The sequence below is a fragment of the Schistocerca piceifrons genome, chromosome X, assembly GCF_021461385.2.
Source record: "Schistocerca piceifrons isolate TAMUIC-IGC-003096 chromosome X, iqSchPice1.1, whole genome shotgun sequence".
NCBI classification, from domain to species: domain Eukaryota; kingdom Metazoa; phylum Arthropoda; class Insecta; order Orthoptera; family Acrididae; genus Schistocerca; species Schistocerca piceifrons.
Window position 1 is genome coordinate 775,613,240 of NC_060149.1, and position 20,199 is coordinate 775,633,438.

General features: G+C 38.5%; 1 protein-coding gene and 1 pseudogene across 1 annotated transcript in view; one reads left to right on the top strand and one right to left on the bottom strand.

Annotated features, from left to right (window-relative positions):
* The first annotated feature begins 5,896 nt into the window (after nt 1-5,896).
* Nucleotides 5,897-20,199, top strand: part of LOC124721273 (ubiquitin carboxyl-terminal hydrolase 15-like) — a 149,704-nt gene continuing 135,401 nt past the window's right edge. The window contains exons 1-3 of the mRNA XM_047246155.1: nt 5,897-6,021; nt 9,204-9,328; nt 17,773-17,899. Coding sequence (XP_047102111.1) covers nt 5,976-6,021; nt 9,204-9,328; nt 17,773-17,899 — 298 coding nt within the window. The 5' untranslated portion in view covers nt 5,897-5,975. The remainder of the gene's footprint in view (nt 6,022-9,203; nt 9,329-17,772; nt 17,900-20,199) is intronic.
* Nucleotides 15,812-15,929, bottom strand: LOC124723841 (annotated as a pseudogene).

Genomic DNA, 20,199 nt, shown 5'->3' on the forward strand with positions numbered 1-20,199 from the left:
ACAGTGAAGAAGAACAGTCCAAAGACAGAGCTTTGAGGCAAACCAGATGTGGCTTTGTCAGGGAAGAATGCCTATTTTGAATTGACATTAATTGCCTCCTGTTGTTTAGATAAGAATTAATTATGTCCAGTGCTGTATTATTTATTCAATAATATTGTAGTTTGGCAAGTAAGATACCACAGGGGATACAGTCAAAAGCCTTACTCAAATTGCATACATCTACATCTACATCTACATTGATACTCCGCAAGCCACCCAACGGTGTGTGGCGGAGGGCACTTTACGTGCCACTGTCATTACCTCCCTTTCCTGTTCCAGTTGCGTATGGTTCGCGGGAAGAACGACTGTCTGAAAGCCTCCGTGCGCGCTCGAATCTCTCTAATTTTACATTCGTGATCTCCTCGGGAGGTATAAGTAGGGGGAAGCAATATATTCGATACCTCATCCAGAAACGCACCCTCTCGAAACCTGGCGAGCAAGTTACACCGCGATGCAGAGCGCCTCTCTTGCAGAATCTGCCACTTGAGTTTATTAAACATCTCCGTAACGCTATCACGGTTACCAAATAACCCGGTAACGAAACGCGCCGCTCTTCTTTGGATCTTCTCTATCTCTTCCGTCAACCCGATCTGGTACGGATCCCACACTGATGAGCAATACTCAAGTATAGGTCGAACGAGTGTTTTGTAAGCCACCTCCTTTGTTGATGGACTACATTTTCTAAGCACTCTCCCAATGAATCTCAACCTGGTACCCGCCTTACCAACAATTAATTTTATATGATCATTCCACTTCAAATCGTTCCGCACGCATACTCCCAGATATTTTACAGACGTAACTGCTACCAGTGTTTGTTCCGCTATCATATAATCATACAATAAAGGATCCTTCTTTCTATGTATTCGCAATACATTACATTTGTCTATGTTAAGGGTCAGTTGCCACTCCCTGCACCAAGTGCCTATCCGCTGCAGATCTTCCTGCATTTCGCTACAATTTTCTAATGCTGCAACTTCTCTGTATACTACAGCATCATCCGCGAAAAGCCGCATGGAACTTCCGACACTATCTACTAAGTCATTTATATATATTGTGAAAAGCAATGGTCCCATAACACTCCCCTGTGGCACGCCAGAGGTTACTTTAACGTCTGTAGACGTCTCTCCATTGATAACAACATGCTGTGTTCTGTTTGCTAAAAACTCTTCAATCCAGCCACACAGCTGGTCTGACATTCCGTAGGCTCTTACTTTGTTTATCAGGCGACAGTGCAGAACTGTATCGAACGCCTTCCGGAAGTCAAGAAAAATAGCATCTACCTGGGAGCCTGTATTTAATATTTTCTGGGTCTCATGAACAAATAAGGCGAGTTGGGTCTCACACGATCGCTGTTTCCGGAATCCATGTTGATTCCTACATAGTAGATTCTGGGTTTCCAGAAATGACATGATACGCGAGCAAAAAACATGTTCTAAAATTCTACAAGAGATCGACGTAAGAGATATAGGTCTATAGTTTTGCGCATCTGCTCGACGACCCTTCTTGAAGACTGGGACTATCTGTGCTCTTTTCCAATCATTTGGAACCCTCCGTTCCTCTAGAGACTTGCGGTACACGGCTGTTAGAAGGGGGGCAAGTTCTTTCGCGTACTCTGTGTAGAATCGAATTGGTATCCCGTCAGGTCCAGTGGACTTTCCTCTATTGAGTGATTCCAGTTGCTTTTCTATTCCTTGGACACTTATTTCGATGTCAGCCATTTTTTCGTTTGTGCGAGGATTTAGAGAAGGAACTGCAGTGCGGTCTTCCTCTGTGAAACAGCTTTGGGAAAAGGTGTTTAGTATTTCAGCTTTACGCGTGTCATCCTCTGTTTCAATGCCATCATCATCCCGTAGTGTCTGCATATGCTGTTTCGAGCCACTTACTGATTTAACGTAAGACCAGAACTTCCTAGGATTTTCTGTCAAGTCGGTTCATAGAATTTTACTTTCGAATTCAATGAACGCTTCACGCATAGCCCTCCTTACGCTAACTTTGACATCGTTTAGCTTCTGTTTGTCTGAGAGGTTTTGGCTGCGTTTAAACTTGGAGTGGAGCCCTCTTTGCTTTCGCAGTAGTTTCCTAACTTTGTTGTTGTACCACGGTGGGTTTTTCCCGTCCCTCACAGTTTTACTCGGCACGTACCTGTCTAAAACGCATTTTACGATTGCCTTGAACTTTTTCCATAAACACTCAACATTGTCAGTGTCGGAACAGAAATTTTCATTTTGATCTGTTAGCTAGTCTGAAATCTGCCTTCTATTACTCTTGCTAAACAGATAAACCTTCCTCCCTTTTTTTATATTCCTATTAACTTCCATATTGAGGGATGCTGCAACGGCCTTATGATCACTGATTCCCTGTTCTGCACATACAGAGTCGAAAAGTTCGGGTCTGTTTGTTATCAGTAGGTCCAAGATGTTATCTCCACGAGTCGGTTCTCTGTTTAATTGCTCGAGGTAATTTTCGGATAGTGCACTCAGTATAATGTCACTCGATGCTCTGTCCCTACCACCCGTCCTAAACATCTGAGTGTCCCAGTCTATATCTGGTAAATTGAAATCTCCACCTAAGACTATAACATGCTGAGAAAATTTATGTGAAATGTATTCCAAATTTTCTCTCAGTTGTTCTGCCACTAATGCTGCTGAGTCGGGAGGTCGGTAAAAGGAGCCAATTATTAACCTAGTTCGGTTGTTTAGTGTAACCTCCACCCATAATAATTCACAGGAACTATCCACTTCTACTTCACTACAGGATAAACTACTACTAACAGCGACGAACACTCCACCACCGGTTGCATGCAATCTATCCTTTCTAAACACCGTCTGTACCTTTGTAAAAATTTCGGCAGAATTTATCTCTGGCTTAAGCCAGCTTTCTGTACCTATAACGATTTCAGCTTCGGTGCTTTCTATCAGCGCTTGAAGTTCCGGTACTTTACCAACGCAGCTTCGACAGTTGACAATTACAATACCGATTGCTGCTTGGTCCCCGCTTGTCCTGACTTTGCCCCGCACCCGTTGAGGCTGTTGCCCTTTCTGTACTTGCCCAAGGCCATCTAACCTAAAAAACCGCCCAGCCCACGCCACACAACCCCTGCTACCCGTGTAGCCGCTTATTGCGTGTAGTGGACTCCTGACCTATCCAGCGGAACCCGAAACCCCACCACCCTATGGCGCAAGTCGAGGAATCTGCAGCCCACATGGTCGCAGAACCGTCTCAGCCTCTGATTCAGACCCTCCATAGCTTGAGAGACAGTATTCTTATTTTCAAATCCAGTTAATGTCTGATTAATAATCTCAAGGACAGCAGAAGTGATTTTTTCCTTGTCGAAAACCATGCTGTCTCCTACAAAGGTCATGTTTTTCAAAATATTCATTAAGTTCTAAGTGGAAAAACAGATTCAAATACTTTGAAAAAGATTGTGGCAGTAGACACTTGTACTCAGGGAAATGCTTTTTCTCCATTTGATATATAGGTACTCAAATTCTAGGCATTTATTCATAACAAAAGCAAGTGGTTTGCAAATAAGATGTTTTGTCCTTTTTATTGTGTAGTTAAGTAGCCAAATAGTCCATGCTTTTCTTGTTAGAAAATTTTGAAACAGCGTTTGCTATATCTATGGGTGTGACAAGATCCCAATGGAATTCATGACCTCTACGAAGCTGATCACCAAGTATGTTAGTTGCTGTTGTGCTTGACTTGTTTATTTTAGATCTTAATTCATTTACTTTAGTAGTAAAGTATATATTGAGCTCTTCTGGCTAAAGCAGAACATCTTTAGTTTGGGTAGAAGTGGATTCTTGTGTTGTAATATCCTAGGCAGCCTTACGTTTGTTTGGAGCTGCTCCTACATAATTTTCATAGGCAACTTGTTTGTCAAGTTGGGATTGGTAATTTTGTTTTTTTACAGATAAGCTTAATAAGAAATGTCATACTGATCTGTTCCACATTTGCTATTACTTTTATATGTCTTTTACAGTGAGAGTGTCTTTTCCCCCGATACCAGCAAGGCCATTAGTTCACCATTTAAGCTTTTTACATTTTCTGTTTGGTTTCAATAGTTGATTTATCTATGTCATTTTCATAGACAAAGTCCCAGTTTTGCATTTCTACGGCAGTCTGCGAATAACTGAATATGTTCCTCTTTCAGATCTCCAACCCATATCATGCTTTGATTCTTATTTGCAGTTACATAATCATTATCTGGCAATGTATAGTGATATGTCTGCTATGCTGACATTGTGTAGATCTCTTGAGAAATTAACTACAATAGTGTCCAAACAGGCATTCCCACATGTTGAGCTATTGTCAATACAATATAAATTTAATGCTCTGAGTAGGTTTAAAAATGTTTTTGAGTCGGTCTCATCTGAACGGGACAACTCTGTTGAAATCCCCACATACTGGATCATTTGTTTTAAGTTTTAAAATTTTTTCTGGCCAGTTGTTCAAATTTCTCAAAAAATTAACATCACCATTTGGGTATCTACTCAAACTGACAATTAAGACATTCTGCTTGATTGGTCTTATACAACTATATTCTCCATTTAATTGAGGAGTATGAGCTTACATCTATTTTTTAAAAAAGTCTTTGTATTGTCTGATAAATATTGCAAACCGCTCCCCTCCCTCGCCCCCATTTCTACACATCATAGCTGCCAGAATGTCTTCCTTAGTTGTGGAATAATCTACTTGATTTTCTGTAAGCCAGTGTTATGAGATGCACAATACATAAAATTTTTTTTAACCCACAAAAATTTTCCAAATCTAGTAATTTATTCCTAATACTGTGAATGTTGACTTGCATGAGGGTAAGTAACCTTTTTTTTTTTTTTTTTCCTCTAAGTGATTAGGAACCTGCTTTTTACATGAAGTATTTGTACTTTGTGATGACTCTGGAACTAAACTCTTACAACCTCCTTGACTGTACAATTTGTTGAGCCCATTCGTTTATTTGTTTCAAGCCTTTTCTCAATTATTCTGTCCACCTGATCGCACAGAAAAAGTTTCCCTTTGCAGTTTAAATGTAGCCCATGTTTGATGTGTAAAATTCAATTAATATTGCCTATTTCTATAACATCACAATTATCATACCATGAACAAACCTGTATGATCGAGGTGTTTATCTTGTGTACTTCTCTGCTGGCACATGAACTTGAAGTTAAATTGTGTCTATGAGGTATTGTAACAGTAATTTAATGTTTTGATTGGTTTGCCACACCACTTGAGCTGCTTAAACATGCAACATGGTTTATTTCTTGCCACGTTTAATTTTTGGGCTGGTATCGTCTAGGACAGCACTCGGTTTTGCTCCCTGTTTCACAATTCCAGTAGCTGCGGTGTCACTATTTGTGTCATTAAATACACTAGTTAATTTCCTGCCATGACTGTCCGCCAAAATCGGCACTTTGTAGTTATTACCTAGTGGATTTTTGTTTGAATTGCCTCTGGCTTTAACTAGCAATTTAGTTTTCTGTTGTTCAGGAAAGTGTTTGTTGTTGTCATTGTTAATAATGCAGTCAGTATCTGTGCTGCTTTTGTGACGTGACCTGAATTTGAGAGATTGTTGATAAAATTCACATCAAGATTAAGATTTTCTGTAGTTTCCTAAATACTTCAGGCAAATTTTCATATGTTTGCTTTAAAAACGACAGAGCTGATTTAATTTTAGAGTCCAGACGAGGTTCAGTCTCCAGTGACCCTTCACGGGTGAGGTATTATACACCAATCATTTCCTGCAAATCAGGATTGTAATTTAAATTGTGAGGGATATATAATAAATCATAATGTGATTTTCTTGTAACACAGTTAGTACTTAAACTCAGGGGCTATATTTGTATTAAATTTTATGTTTCAGGTATGTTATAGATGCAAAGTGGTATCGTAATTTTCAACGATATGTGGGGCTTGATCAAGATCCTGAAAATCCCATAATGGAAGAATTTCCAGGTCCTATTGATAATAGTGCAATTCTGACAGGTATGTGTGCAATATATTGTTTCTATTCCTGTAACGTTGTGTTGCATTTTTGAGTTTTGTTTTATTTGACTGTATGTTTGGGGACTGCTGCTATGTTCTTTCTTGGTATCATGCATAAAATCAGTAGTACTTCGTGCTAGCAACAGAACTACAGAGGGAATCAACATCTCCTTGTAAGTTAAATGATGGTGATGGTGTTCGTTTTCAGTTTCTTTTCTACTTGTTCGCTGAATCTTGAGTTCAGTTTTTTTTTCTCTACTCTCTCTCTCTCTCTCTCTCTCTCTCTCTTTTGTGTAAAACTAAAGTGGCAATGCTGTATGGAATATGACCTTGGTGGCATAGGGTTAAATACCAACTGGCCTCAACATTTTGCAGTTTACAAAGATTTTATCTTTTTTCATTTATTCTTTTCTTTTGTGGCTTTGCTATGTGTCTCTTGCATTGTCAACACGACAATTACTTCTAATATAATTGTTTTAGTTTCCTTCGGTGTTCCTTAATTTTATATCTTCACATAGTGATTGTCAGTTTCTCATGTTCCATTGAATAATTCTTATGTAGGAACTTACAGCATATTAAATGTTTTATTTTGGTTTCCATGATGTGTCTCCATTTTCAACTGGACGTAGTTAAATAAAAGTTAATTGACTCATCCAAATCAGTGTGGTATATTAAGTTTGTGTTCCATGGGATGTTCAGCCTAACTGTGTAAGCTAGAGTAATTATTGGAGCTGTGAGCATTGTTTGATATTACATTTTTTGTATGGAAAATTAAAGTATTATATGACACTGTGTCATGTACAGGATGTCCCATGAAAAATGGTCAATGTTCAGGGTATAACAAGAATGATCATTTGAGGCAAGAAAAGGATCTAGTAAACAAGGGCTGTAAAATGCATACCTTAAAAGCTATGAGCACTTGTTTAGTGGAAGAGGTGTGTTTAACGGCATTGAAGATGAAGAAATGCTTATAGCTCTTTAAGGTATGTGTTTTAGAGCCCACATTTACTAGACTTTTTTGCATCAAATGATCATCCCTGTCATATCCCTGAATATTGGTTGTTCCTCCTGAGACACATTGCATAAGGGTACTTTTCTAATGAAAACAGCTCATATCATGAGGGGGAATTCATTGTTTACCTGAGTTGATATATAACTTTGTTTATGGGAACAGAACACACTTGGAAATTCTGAAGTTTATGAAATGTGCCTGGACATCATTAGTGAGTGTTTCTAATAATCAAACAGTTGCAGTCACTTCAATAGGCAAGTTAGCAAACTGCGGAGCACTATGAATGACTGGTGGAAGCAGTGAAGGGCTCCTGCAAAGATTGGTCAGTGAGTGCGTAACTACCGTTCATCTTTCTTTGCCAATAAATTAGTGAACTGCAGAAACTTTATGCAGCTCATGAGTTCACACAACCTTTTTGTATCCCTTGTAATAATACCAATGCTCATGAGGATTCATTCAGGGAATTGATCCCATTCTTCAGGTAATATTGACACTGGGCCATTAAAGTCGAGAAAAAGTTACCCTTGCAAAAGAAGTCTGATTTATACTACATAGAGCAGACTGTAATATTGAGCATAACATTCTTAAATAAATAATGTAGTGGGCAGTCTGGTAATAGGATACTCTGTAGTATATAGTAGTAAAAGGCATGCCAAATTAATCTGATTATTTCTACATCCTTGAAGAGACCATACATACTTGTATCTAGCAAGTGCCCTCCATAGGTCCCTTTGGAAGAATATGACTAGTAGCAAACCTCCTCCCCCACCCTCGCGACAGTGCATTTTTGGGATCACCTTCATGGGCATTTAGCGTGCGTGGAATGTCCATTGTGTGACATCCTAAACAGCTTTTAGATAGTCTATTGTAGATTTAATTATAGATCCTTGTGGCGATATCTAGCAGTCTTGACATTGACCTCATGATGTTTCACTGCTGTTTATGTTCTGTAGGTAGGAGGTTTTAATAATGTGACTGGACTGTGTATGTGAAATGTATTATTTACCAAAGTTTTTTCTGGACAACCTGAAGTATACTACCTGTCTGCAAGAAAAGCAGCAGAGAAAATTTTTTATTGTGTTTTACTACTGATGTACCTCCACAAAGAAGTTTAGTATATTTAAGAATGGATGAACATATGTGCAAAATTAAGATCCAAGTCTACCACATATGTCAGTCAATTGATCACATTAAAAAATTATTAAATTACAAAATATTACCAACTGCCAATTATTGGGATTTGAAACAGGTTTGTGAGAATAGAAAACACAGCATTATCATGCAGAAAAATAAAATAAAATTGTGATGCTGAAGGTACAATTGATGAAGTATAAATCACACATTGAACAGATAGTAAGGGAAGAGAGAGGTTTGGAAGCTCCATCAGTTTGCATAAACAGAGGCTGAATCACCACCAGTGTGACATAGTATTTGATATTGACAATACTCCTATTCTTGTTGAAATCCTAAAGTAGAAGTAATGATCTTTGCTGAAGATGCACACAACATAAGTAGTTCCACGAGAGAGATACTAAAGTGGAAGACCGAAAAGAGCAATTTTTCAGTACAATATTAACTGGAAGTTTTGCTAATGAACTATCACGTATAAACACAATAAATTTGAAAGAATGTGCAGGACTTTAAACATATTTATTAATAAAAAATTAATAGGAACACCATTGTTATGCGTATTTTGAAACACTCCAATTGAGGAACCTTCATTATCCATGTGAGAACCAATTTTAGTGATGAAAATGTGCTACAAGCCTAATTTGAACTTTGCATCAGCAATTTCACCAAGAAGGTGTATAAAAATTACAATTTATCCCTTCTGAAGTTTTTCAGGAAAAACTGCCCACAATTTGAAAATAATAATAGTATTTACAAATAGAACATGCGTGATAAAAAGGTCCCACACTTACTGAACTCTGGTCGCTTAAAAATATTTAGGCTTATAGGTGCTGGTGTGCATCTGCATATGTTTTCACTCCATTGGCTTTTATTTGCCTGTTTACCTTATTTGTGATTCAATATTTCCCTTTCAGTTATTATAGATATTTACACTGCAACTCACAGGCATTTTATAAAACGTCATTCAGCAGTGTTCCTTTTTAACACTTTGAACAGGTTTTAATTGTTTGCAACTAAAGTGTGTAACATTTTTTTCCAGACTATGGGGAACTCCGAGAACACCTTTGTGAAGAGAATGATTTTGTTCTAGTGCCAGATGAACTTTGGGTCTTATTAGTAAAGTGGTATGGCGTTATTTACAATCAGAAACCAATTGCAAGGAAGGTATGTTAACAGTTGATTTGTTACTAACTGCAGTAATTTAGTATTGGGGTTACATATGAGATACTCTGGCTCCTTCATGATTAAAGATAAGAAAAGTTGAACAATGGGGACAAAAACCATGTTACATGCTCATATAAATTATGTTTTTATCTGTTTGTGAATAGTGCATGGAGTACTATTTACTTTACATCTTGTGAAGTTTTCTAGAGATACTTTGTGCAAGGATGATGCAAGCTGATGTAATTGTGCATGAATCTAAAAGGACATAAGAAGTAATCAGAGCTGTTGTATAGAACTGCTAAAGAACCAGATGTTACAGTTTGCGTATCACCTTAATGTGGCTCTTAATTATGCGGTAAAGTGAACTGAACATCTGTCTCCACTATTGTGTTTACAACCTAAGAAACAGTGATAGGACATAATAATAGTGTACACTCCAGTATTGTTACAAGTTGAGAACTGTCTTGTGCTACATGTTTATAAGTGCCACTGAATTCATTGTCCAGTAGGAATAAGAACAGAAACAGTATGTACTGTATATTTATCTTACTCTTACTACTCATAATATAACCATAAAACTATTTTCCATGTTGATGTTGATTTCTACCTCAGCTGTGTTTGTTGATTCACTGTCTGTTGTTTTATGTAGGTGATACTGATGATGAGGCTGTAACACTGCATTAAATGTTGATTGGCACTTTCCTTTGACAGTACTGCTCACACCTTGTCAGCTAGCAAATACTTATTCAAGCATGATGTGTATGAATACACATTTCATCAAAATAAACCACTGGTTGCTTTAATTCAGATGCTTACACCTGGTTACTCACTTATTTTGGTCTCTTTTACTACCAAGATCAGATAGACAGAAAGTTTCTCTCTCAGAGGTTACTTACTAGCCTTGAAGACCACTTCTTTACTACAAAGCTCTGAAGTTTCTTCAAAGCTGATGTATCCTTGTATTGTTCATAATATCATAGTAATTGTTGCATAAAAACAGATTCATCCATAGTGTCAATGACATATTTATATATGCCTTGCTGCTTTTCCTTTGTGGTAGTTACTTGAATCCCACTCAGCTTGGCATCATATCCTTAATGGTCTCTTTTACTACCAAGATCAGATAGACAGAAAGTTTCTCTCTCAGGGGTTACTTACTAGCCTTGAAGACCACTTCTTTACTACAAAGCTCTGAAGTTTCTTCAAAGCTGATGTATCCTTGTATTGTTCATAATATCACAGTAATTGTTGCATAAAAACAGATTCATCCATAGTGTCAATGACATATTTATATATGCCTTGCTGCTTTTCCTTTGTGGTAGATACTTGAATCCCACTTAGCTTGACATCCTATCCTTAATGTAATTTACACACCATCAAATCACTCAGCTTTGGTACCATGTTTCATTGCTTTCATTATTGTGCTATTTCACCTTTCTCCTCCTCATAATCAATTAATGTAATGATGTTAACAGTAAGCTGTTGCAACTGCCCATGTAGACATTTTCCACTATCACTTTCTATGCTTGCACTTTGAGGTATCAGTGTGTACTGCTTTGAACTGGAACATGGCCAAGTTGGATTTCCTCCATGATGAAGTCTATGGTGTGCTCTTCTGAATAATAATTATCAGCTCTGTCTTACAAAATAACAAATCTCATGTGAATAGGAAAGAAAGTAGAACTGGTTCGTGTTAGGAATAGTACATATGAACTGGCCAGTTCAAAATATCTGGGATGTATTGGACGTAGACAGCGAATTGAATATGGGATTGATGCAATATGGCTAACATGTATTAGTGTTTTGATCGAAGTTATGGCACACTGAAGTCTTTTCCACCCAGAGCTTTAGATAAACCATGCACAATGAACCACTGGTGTTGTCATAGTTTATTAAAAATGTGGTGCTTGTTTTGGGTTGCATGCTGGCTAATGCTAGTATTGCACATACAGTTGTAATTTGTTATTGAAGTATGCCATCTCTGACACATTCTGCAGTAGATGTTACACAAAAGTAGAGTGGTGAGCATATCAGAAGGTGAGTGGTGGATTCCGATTTGTGATGATTAAAATTTGAAAGGAGAAGGATGATCGGTAATGGATGCATCATCATTCTTCTGTAAAAATTGTGGATGAACTGAAAATCTGTCACATTGGTTCAAAATTTGCTATATATTGGTTTAGTCACTGAATAAGCAAAGATTAGTGATCAGAAATACCCAAGGGTGGGAGGATCAGGTGAAGACAAGGGCATATGTCTCTCAGAAATGAAGTTGAGCTGGGCACATGAAAATCAAGGGGGAAATTTCCTCAGACTGTACCATTGACTGAGGTGACAGGAGCATTGTCTTGAAAATTATAACTGTGTCTAATTCATTTGCTTTTCACTATATCTTGAACCTAATGTCTGTGTACTTATTGCCTTTTTGCTCCCTAGCCCAGCAGTGGAAGGTATCTGAAGACTTTTAACCAATGGTTTATGTGCTTTAGTTTGTGCCAACCTCTGTGATCTAACAGTGATAAAACAAAGCAGTGAATGCAACACTTTTGCACAACACTACCATACCCATAGAAATTTAGGAAATACACACATATTGATATCTTGTGTGTTTTGTGAAGTGTAACCATGGGCTTAATGACATGTTCACCAGTGAAAGGATTTCCATGCATACATGACAAATCTAAGTGATTTGATATTTCAGTGTCAGAACAAGAGAAAGTCATCAGGTTTACTGTGTAATTCAAACACTATTGCAGAGTCCTTTTATTTTTCTCCCTCTATTCCTCATCTTTGTTGAGGATTGGAGTTCATTTCTGTTGACCAGCACCTAATCACAAGTGATTGTATTACATTCCCACTCAAGGAAGGTCAGATTCTGATACTTGAGATTGTCACACATTTCTTGTCTGTGGCAGTCATATGATGGAGTGACATTAGTAACAGTCACAGTGCAGTGTGTCATTCTTTACTGATGTGATACATCTTGCCTTGATTCATGAGATTCTGAGATAGATAAACCTGCACCACCCCCTTGACACTGTTTCAGAAGTATGTTACTTATCCATCGATTTTTGTATGAAACAGCAAGTTTGTGTGTTACCCAGTGTTTTGCGATACTTTGTTTTGTTTAAGTAAGCTTATGTGATGATGATGATTTTCCACACTCTCTTGTAAAATTCACATGATCCGTTTGATGTACTCCTTTTTGCATTTCTGGGATTGTTGTATTTATTGATATGTTTGAGCTATGTTATCTGTGATGAGAGTGTATATGTTTTAATAGTAACTGGGAAGACACAGTTAAGATCTTTGTTATTATTTTTTATTAATGGTGGTCAATTTACCGTGACTGGGTAGGTGTATAACAATGAGGGTAAGGACCTGGCAGTGTTTGGGGGGGAGGGGGGGGGGGGGGTGGACAGCAAGGTAGCACCGTAGTCCATCTAAATCTAAACGCATGATGTGTTGATGTCTTGGTCTGATGCCAGGCTGCCCTATTTTCAACACTTGCATCCAGTGACATACTTGAGAATCCTTTCTGCAATACAGTGAGTGAGGCAATACTGTACTTAGCCAAATGCAAGCAGCACCTCAGAAACGAGGCTTGTTTACCCATCATACGATGGATAAAGTATAAAGTGGCCCAACCTCTCAGGGATTTACTGGGATAGTACTTATCCGAAGTAATTTGAATGGAATTAGGTTTAACCTGTTGGACACTTAAAACTATTGTTACTTTACAAACACTGACTGCTCTGAGAATTTGTTGTATCAGTCAAAATACTCCGAGTGAAACTAGGGCAACAGGAGTCACAAAGACTTCTAGACTGTACCGCAACTCATGCTCTAGTCATACGTCAGTCATTCCATATAATATGATTTTCATTCGAAGCCCTTTTTTTCCCTCCTCCAGTGAGATATAGTGTTTTCACTCCAAGAAAGTTACATTTTGGCTAGATAGAGTATCACACTTGATTTAAAGGATATAAATTTGACAAAGACCAATCTACATGTTCAAGACACTGATTTGTATTGTCTCTGGTACAGGTTAGACAGAGTATTTTATTAGATTACTTTTTTAAGATTGTAAACAATATGATTTACCTATACAGAGTCATTTCCAGCACAAGTGATCTGTTCAAAGTGCGAACTGTAGTTGTTGTCACCATTGCAGAAAATCTTTCTTCTGCAGCGTCTCCTACGTCTGTCAGTGTTGTTCGAGAAACAAAATAGGGCATGGCTGCCTAGAATACAGGCAGCTGTAATAAGAACTTGCAGATAGGCTGTGAATTGCTGAATCACAGGCAAGTCTCGCTATGAAGAAGCCCCCAATAATGTGACAAACAAGAATACAAATTTACAACACATAATAGAACAAAAATGTCTAAATAACTGTCAGATTAATATATGCACATAAGGAACACACACCACATCTTTCTCATTTGTAGTAGTGTAGGCTCACTGGCTGGATACCATCATACATCCACAAAGAAATTGATTTAGAAATGAAGAGCGAAAGCACAGAACAGAAATTTTATTTTAGTATCATAAATGTATACATACTGTTTTTAATCATCACTCAGATGATTCTGAGTCATTGTCACTCAATTGCTTGATGCTACTCTCTCTCTTTGTAGAGAGCATCGTCCTCTGTGCCATCAGAAACATGAGAAACACAGAATTTTTTAAATGCTTGATAGACAGTTTTATTTGGTATGCATTTCCAAGATTGGTCAATCCACACTCACACGTGAGTCAAGCTTGCACGCTTAAAATGCCCTGTAGGCTTTAATTGCCTATCTTCTTTCATTAGCCATTGCATGGACATATTTTTAAGTTTGTCCTTAAATGGTTTGTTTAAACAAACATCTAGTGGCTGTAGAATTGACATGATCCCTCCTGGAAGTACAGACAAGCCTGCTCTACCTTCTACTAATTTTCTCTTTGTAGCCAGAGTAGTATGACCTGCATATGAATCTAGTACAAGCGTGTTCGGCAAACCTAGCAAGGCGACAGAAAGACACTGCCATACAAGTTTAATCCACCCTAATACCAAGTCCTCTGTGAACCAGCCACTTATATTAGCATGCACAATAATGCTTTTTTGGAAATAGCTCAGACTTAGGTAATGCCTTGCATTTAAAAACAGTGGCCATCGTCTGATCAAGCAAGCATTCAGACATGCACTGCTTTTCACCACCTGCAGACAATATTCTAACACCTTTGTTCCCCTTTCCTTCTACTGCGTAACTTGTTGACGTATCAGAATACAATGGAGTTACCTGTGCTGTGTGATTATGAAGTACTGAAATTAAAAACATTTTTCCTCGTAGTTTTCTGTGCAATTGAAGTACACCTGTGAAGAGAAATTGCCAATGTTTCATGATATGGCTAACCCACTTGCAGCTTCCTTTGATATTTATCATTTTCTGCTGTCTGACAACTTTGTGTGCTTTCACTTGGATAATTTCTGTATAGAAGGTTAAGCACTTCTTTCAGTGCTCCACAACAAAATCATCCAGCACAACATCTAATGTATAATAGTGGCCATGTTTTGGTCTGGAAAATGTCTTTCAGTTGCTGAAACAAGTTAAAAGTTGTTCTTTATGCTGTCCTCTTCATCTCATGTTATTCTTGTTGATTCCGTATTGCTGACCTGCAGCATGAATCAATGTTTTCTCAGTGAGAGAAATAACTTCTCTTGGTAAAATAAAACCCGACACTTCACAAAAGTGCTAAAGTAGACTGAAACAAAGGGTGAAATCGGACTGTACCTGTGTACAAACATTGTAGTGAGCACTGCTGTCATTGGTCTAGGAGTTCGTGGAAAAACATAACTGAAGTTAGAGGAGGGAAGAGAGAGTGTTGCAGTGAGAAAGTTCACCCTTTGCATACAGTGAGGATAACATACTTTGATTCGTATCAATCACCTGTAATGGTAGAAACCTCTCACAGAAGCAACAAAGTTTTGTAAAAGCTTGCTTGTGATGACACGTATGTACAAATGTGGAACTTTAGTTGTACTTGAATATGAAATTAGATTATGACAGTGAAACACTTATTGTTACATAATGAATATTGACAGCATTGAGAAATGGCTCAACGTGCATCGACATGTGCTGATAGCTTCTGAATAGAGCTCAAGTTTTCGAAATCTAGAATTTCTTACCTTTCTTGCCAGCTTTTGCAAGTTTCTTAAAAATGTCCCTTTTGATGGTGTCTATAAAAAGATTAATTTTATTGCTATGAATATTAGAAAAAATAAACTAAACTCAACTCCTCCTGAACAGGCCATGAAGGCCCAATGGTACCGACCGGCTGCCATGTCATCCTCAGCCTATAGGCGTCACTGGATGTGGATATGGAAGGCATGTGTTTAGCACACCGCTCTCCCAGCTGTACATCAGTTTCTGAGACTGGAGCCACTACTTCTCAATCAAGTAGCTCCTCAGTTTTCCTCACAAGGGTTGAGTGCACCCAGCTTGCCAACAGCACTCGGTACACCGGATGGTCAAACATCCATGTGCTAGCCCAGCCCGACAGCGCTTAACTTTGGTGGTCTGATGGGAAACGGTGTTACCACTGTGGTAAGGCTGTTGGCATTAGAAAAAATGCTAAATTCAAAAATTGGCAATAGTAAATTTGAATGTCCCCCATCATAAAAAAATAATTAACATTCAGTACCATTCCCAGAACACCAACACAACAGCTTCTGTGACAAAATAACTACTGATGGCAGCTCCTAGCAGCATTTTTCAGAACTTCCTGGTCTTGCCCCTGAATATTAGGCCACAGACGCATTTCTGCACCACAAAAATCAGAAAAAAAGGTCGGCTTGTATTTGGGTAAATACAGTACTCATAGTTGTGTGGATCATTGTTCAGTTTCATATCTGCAATTAGGTTTTCCATGGGACTAATGGCGTCTTTGTGATATTGCCTTGTAAATGTCTATTAATTAAAAAAAAGTTTAATTAACTGGTTTTTGTTATCATTGAATCACGTGGCTCTTTGAAGGAAAGAGTACTCTTTACCTAATCAGGTAACACAAATCCAGTGTATGTGAGAAGTCTTGGGGGCTATTCATAGTGGTTCCTCAACTTTTCTGTGTACAATTGTCCATTTTATGATTATGCTAAAGTTTTGGATAATTGGTTACTGTTATTTTCTCTCATTACACGTTTAAGACATACTTATAAAATATATTTATGGTATATTGTGCAATACTGTACACAACCTGGTGGGCACAGGAGTAATGAAAGACTGAGGCTGTGTGAAATCCATTTGTCCTCAAGGCATTTCTAGTGTTCCATTATGTGCATGCAATAGGCAACCATCAAATAAATCTTTTTCTCATACAAAGTCAAGGATGATGGTGATCGTGTGACAAGTTACTAGGTAGTTGAGAATTGAGAGAATCAAACTGACACTGTGACCAAGAAGGCTTATCAGAATAAAGGCATTGAAACAACATGGTTTGTTTCCACTTGAATGTGTAAAGACTTGCAACAAATTTTATTGTTACAGTACATTTTAATTGTGTGTGTGTGTGTGCGTGTGTGCGCTTCATTGTTTCCTTCCTTTTATTGGGTTTATTGCCTCTTCAGCAGTGAGATTAGTACAAATGGTATACTCCCTTAGTTTAAAGGTGGTCATTGGATGCCAGCTACCCCACAATAGCCCACTTATGAAGTTTGAAGTACCAGTATGAAGTGAAGAACTGGGCATATACTACTGTCCCCTGTGTGTTCCTTGTGGGTTCAAGGGAGCCACATTTACAGCCAATACAGTCCTTAAGAGATTAAATAATGTTTTCTAGCTTCTTTGTGTTTTTCAGCCATATCCCCAATGTCCCTGTCTGTATAGTTGTGTGATAGCCATCTTCTTTCACATCATATTTTGGTATTAATATTTTACGATATTTCTGAATTAACACTTTCCTGATCCCACATTAACTAATGCAAAATGCAGATATATTTGTGGGTTGAATTTTCAGTATAATGCAAAGTCCAGAAATTATAGTACACACAAATGGTGCTACAAATGCAAAGTAATGTTTCTTTGAAGATCATATTCTGTTTTATTTTTTTGAAGTCTTTTTGTCCATATAGTATTCACTTGCCCACCATTTCTTTATCTCTCAGATTTATTACGAGAGGCTCAAATTGTTCACCTTCTGTTTCTGGAAGTGTGTGTTTTGGGTGTGTCATTGCAAATTTTTTCTGATAGCTTCACGTTTAACTTTATTTTCGTTTCCAATGAAAGATTCTTGAAATCTCTCTGTGGAAAAAAATGGAAATATAAGCTTATAATTGCTATGTACTGATTGTTGGGAGCTAAGTTTGTGTGTAAAATATTTTATTATGAAAATACCTCTATAACATGATATTTACATCAGTTACAGTTCCAGAATCACTTTGACTCACGAAAGACCTTTAATTCCAGGTTGTTGAGTTTGGCGCCTTTACTAAAAGCTATAAAGTTGAGATCTACCTTTTGAACCTACAGTTTGCCAAAGATTTTGAATTTGACTTCATTTTGACGCACAAATTCAGCAAATCAGATACAGTGGGTAAGCATCTTCATTGTCAACTATATTGTTAGTGCTCTTTCACATACATCTGAAGAAATTATAATCCAATAAACAGTCAACACCAATCAATTGCATAATTTAGCTTTGTGTTGAGCACTTTGTTGATTTTATGTACATATTTCTGCAACTGAACCGAAGAACCTCTGCACATTATGAATTGAGTTTTTGCTTCACTGTGTTCACTTTATTTAATTTCTCTTAGTTATTTGTGTTGTGTCACTGCAGCTGTTGAGAGATACATTTACTACTTTTATAGTTTTAGATTGAATTAGTTTGTGAAAGTCATCATTATTGCCCTTGACCGTTCAAACCATTTATTCATAAAATCTTCTATTGCAGTTTTGGCCATATAGCCATTTGAAGTGGAATACAGGAAAATTTGATGCTTTAGAAAACGTCAAAATAAAAAAAGTGTTATATTCAACTTGGAAATCACTATACACCTGATATTGTGCTACTACAAAATAGTTGCATGTAAAAGCTTAACGCTCTCTGCTTGTTTGCCCATATCTCCTGGGGTGCGAATTGTGCTACTGTTCTATGTATTTCCTGGGCTCTGGTCTCATCCTGAGTGGACTGTGGTTGCCAGGTTCATGGGTCAGCTCGACCCAGTCCATCATTGTGGAGCTCAACTGGCCATTGGCTCCTTCCAGACTAGTCCCGTAGACAGTCTCCTAGCTGAAGCTGGGATCTTATGTCTTCTGTTTTGATGGTATCAACTCTTGATTGCCTATGCAATTGCCGTTTGACAGTTCCCTGATCATCCAACATGTCCTTTTTTTTCCCCCCCCGTATGAGGTTATCAACATCAGGTGGGATTTGTGGTTGGAATGTGCCTTTCTGCCCTCTCCAGAGGATCTCCACCTCTCCTCCATGGAATGTGCTCCCCATGTGTTCTCGCCCCCTCCCTGGTGTTTGGTGCCCAAGCGATGAATTCATACCGATCTATTTCAAGGCCCTGAAAGTCTGTAGCCCCAGTCAGTTCTTCAGGAGTTTTGGGCTGCTACCGTCTGTATCACTGATGGTTCTAAAGACATGGATATACTTTTGCATCCCCTGCCGGTAAGGAACACCATTTGTTGCCAGGAACATGTAGCGTTTTTACAGCACTTCACTTTATTAAATGATTGCTGGGTTGTCTTTCTCTCTGTCTCAAGTCATGCGAATATCCCAGGGAATGAACTGGTTAATGATGTGGGTGGAGGAGGAATTACTCATCCCTATTCAGTTTGTTGATCCAATGTGCGGATTTGAAGGTGCGTACAAGAGCTCTGCTCACTCAAGAGGTGGAAGAACATCTGTGTGGCTACTGTCCCCTCTAATTAACTCCACACTATCAAGAAGCTTGCTACTGCTAATGCTCTTCCTTCCATTCCTTACAGAAGGAGTCCACTGTCCTATGTCGCCTCCGCATTGGCCATACCAGGTTAACTCATGGGCTTATTTTATGTAATGAGCCACCACGCCATAGTAGTTGTGGAGCCTAATAGACAGTAGCTAATATTCTTTTGGAATGGCCCCTGCTTCTCGCCCTCCATGCGTAGCTCTCCAAATTCTTTGCTTCACATACTGGTAGATGATCCACGGACGGCCGAACTGGTTCTCCCTGAGATTGGTTTTTATTTTCAGGTACAAGGTTTGAAGCTCCTTTCGGGGAAGGGGGGTTTGTGTTGGAGTCTCTCTGGCTGTATGCTGGATCTGGGGGCCCCGATGCTATCTCCTTGACGTTTTCAATGCTTTTGGATGCGGTTTGTCTTCTTTTCTGCCACACCTTATTTTCTATTTTAGGGATAAGACTCTGTTGAATAGTGGGTTCTCTTTCAACGAATTGACCATACTGAAACAGTGATGGGACGTGTATGAGTAGGACTACTCCCGTTGCGTGCAGAGCCATGGGGCCACCCACGTGCTGCCTTACCTATTTCTCTCCCCTTGTATTTATTAGTGATGGTCCAACTGATGTCCATTACATTCTTAGCCTTCCCACTTTCACTGTTCTGAATCTGGCTGCTAGAAGACATTCTGTGCTCCGTAAATGTCTTTGCCTTCCATCAGGCTGTCGGGATTTGGATCCAGGGTGGGGCTCTTCCTGCCATTGGATGAGCCTTGGGAGACCTCTAGTCTGCTCCGACCTCCATGCTGGCCCAATCCGTACACTTCTCTGTGAATTTTTTCTCAGCTCTGTAATCAGTATTGGTTTCAGTGCCTTGGTCTTAACACTCCTCTGTAGTTTCATCATCAGAACACATACTTTGTGGACGTCACTAATTCCGAATGAA